Source organism: Berghia stephanieae, chromosome 1, assembly GCF_034508935.2.
Source record: "Berghia stephanieae isolate SIO BIC M18660-M18661 chromosome 1, UCSD_Bste_1.3, whole genome shotgun sequence".
In the NCBI taxonomy this organism is placed as follows: domain Eukaryota; kingdom Metazoa; phylum Mollusca; class Gastropoda; order Nudibranchia; family Aeolidiidae; genus Berghia; species Berghia stephanieae.
The window spans coordinates 65,957,876-65,959,488 of NC_088360.1; the positions used below are offsets into that span (position 1 = coordinate 65,957,876).

Consider the following 1,613-nt stretch of genomic DNA (forward strand, 5'->3'; position numbering starts at 1 on the left):
AGACTATTCACTGTGTTGGTTACAACTAAGGGACAGAATCTGTGGTAACCGCATTCACCAAATACCCATTATTGGCTCTCTCTCTCTCTCTCTCTCTCTCTCTCTCTCTCTCTCTATATATATATATATATATATATATATATATATATATATATATATATATATATATATATATCCCTCCCACTCCGTCTCTCTCTAACTCCAATTAGTATTCAAAACAGAAGGTTAGAATGAGGAAATTACAACTGCCTTGAAGCTGTTTTTATTTAAAATTGTGTGAATTCCAATTCCGACTCATCCTTTCTCTGTTCATCATGAATACCATTCTCCTCGTTTGAGATGGGCGCTGTAAGGATGAGATCAGCCTTTTGCTTCCGAAGATATCTGAAAAAGGCACATCATCATCATCATCATCATCATCATCATCATCATCATCATCATCATCATCATCATCATCATCATCAACATCTTCTTCTTCTTCTTCTTCTTCTTCTTCTTCTTCTTCTTCTTCTTCTTCTTCTTCTTCTTCTTCTTCTTCTTCTTCTTCTTCTTCTTCTTCTTCTTCTTCTTCTTCTTCAGCCTCTACTATTATTACTACAGCTACCACAACGACTACTACAATATTAAAGATATTTACTTCTACTACTACAACTAGTAATACTACTACTACTACTACTACTACTACTACTACTACTACTACTACTACTACTACTACTAATACTACTACTACCACAACAACAACAACAACAACAAAAACAACAAGAACTACTACTACTACTACTACTACTACTACTACTACTACTACTACTACTACTACCACTACTACTACTACTACTTTTATTGCTACTATAATATAGTCCGTGCCACTTCCCGCGTTGACATAGATATCTTCTGACGGGTTTTAATGACAATTGGTTTGAACACTAGAATAGCTATTGACGTAAAGCTTATTTTATTAATTTTTTTTTTGCATCGATTAGAGACCATGCTTTCGGATTTTTCTTATTTGAACAAAACCGAAAGGTCTCAGATGAGTGAACATTTGAAGGTTTTAGATTAACAATATGTGAACTCTGTTATCGTTTGTTTGTTTTTGTTTTTAAGGGTTTTACGGCGCTTGCAACGCATTTAGGTTATATCAGCGCCAGTAAAAAGGAAGAAAATGGGATAGTAAAAAGTTCTAGAATTACAATTAAAAAGCACCCAAGAAAAAGTAAGACATAAGGGAACTGGGAACAAATAGGGATCAGATGTAGATTCCAAGAGCATACCACCAATGTTCTTAGTTTGAGATCACCTATAAGTCTCATCCGGACACAAGCGCAAAATATAACAAAGAGGAACACACTCAAATGCTTACATTATACATTCAAAATAACAAATATAATAATTCATAACAGAGAGATGATTTACAAGGAAAAACATATCATCTCCCAAAACAATAACTATGCATTTGACTGTTTCCCTCCCAGCTAGGACTCCGGCCAGGGCCAGGACAAAACCAAGTAATCTCATTCCAAGACAAAGACAGAAAGCATGTTGGAAAACATATATAAGGGGATAGAAGACACGGTGAGTACTTCCCTGCCCACTGTGGAGGTAGGGAACCCCAC

The 1,613-nt window shown here is 35.4% G+C and overlaps 1 protein-coding gene across 6 annotated transcripts in view; it reads right to left on the bottom strand.

Annotated features, from left to right (window-relative positions):
- Window positions 1-227: 227 nt before the first annotated feature.
- The window catches only part of LOC144979706 (proton-coupled folate transporter-like), a 47,652-nt gene continuing 46,266 nt past the window's right edge, over window positions 228-1,613 (bottom strand). For all 6 annotated transcript variants that reach the window (XM_078926682.1, XM_078926647.1, XM_078926676.1 and 3 more), the window contains one exon: window positions 228-384. In XM_078926682.1, coding sequence (XP_078782808.1) covers window positions 267-384 — 118 coding nt within the window. In that variant the 3' untranslated portion in view covers window positions 228-266. The remainder of the gene's footprint in view (window positions 385-1,613) is intronic.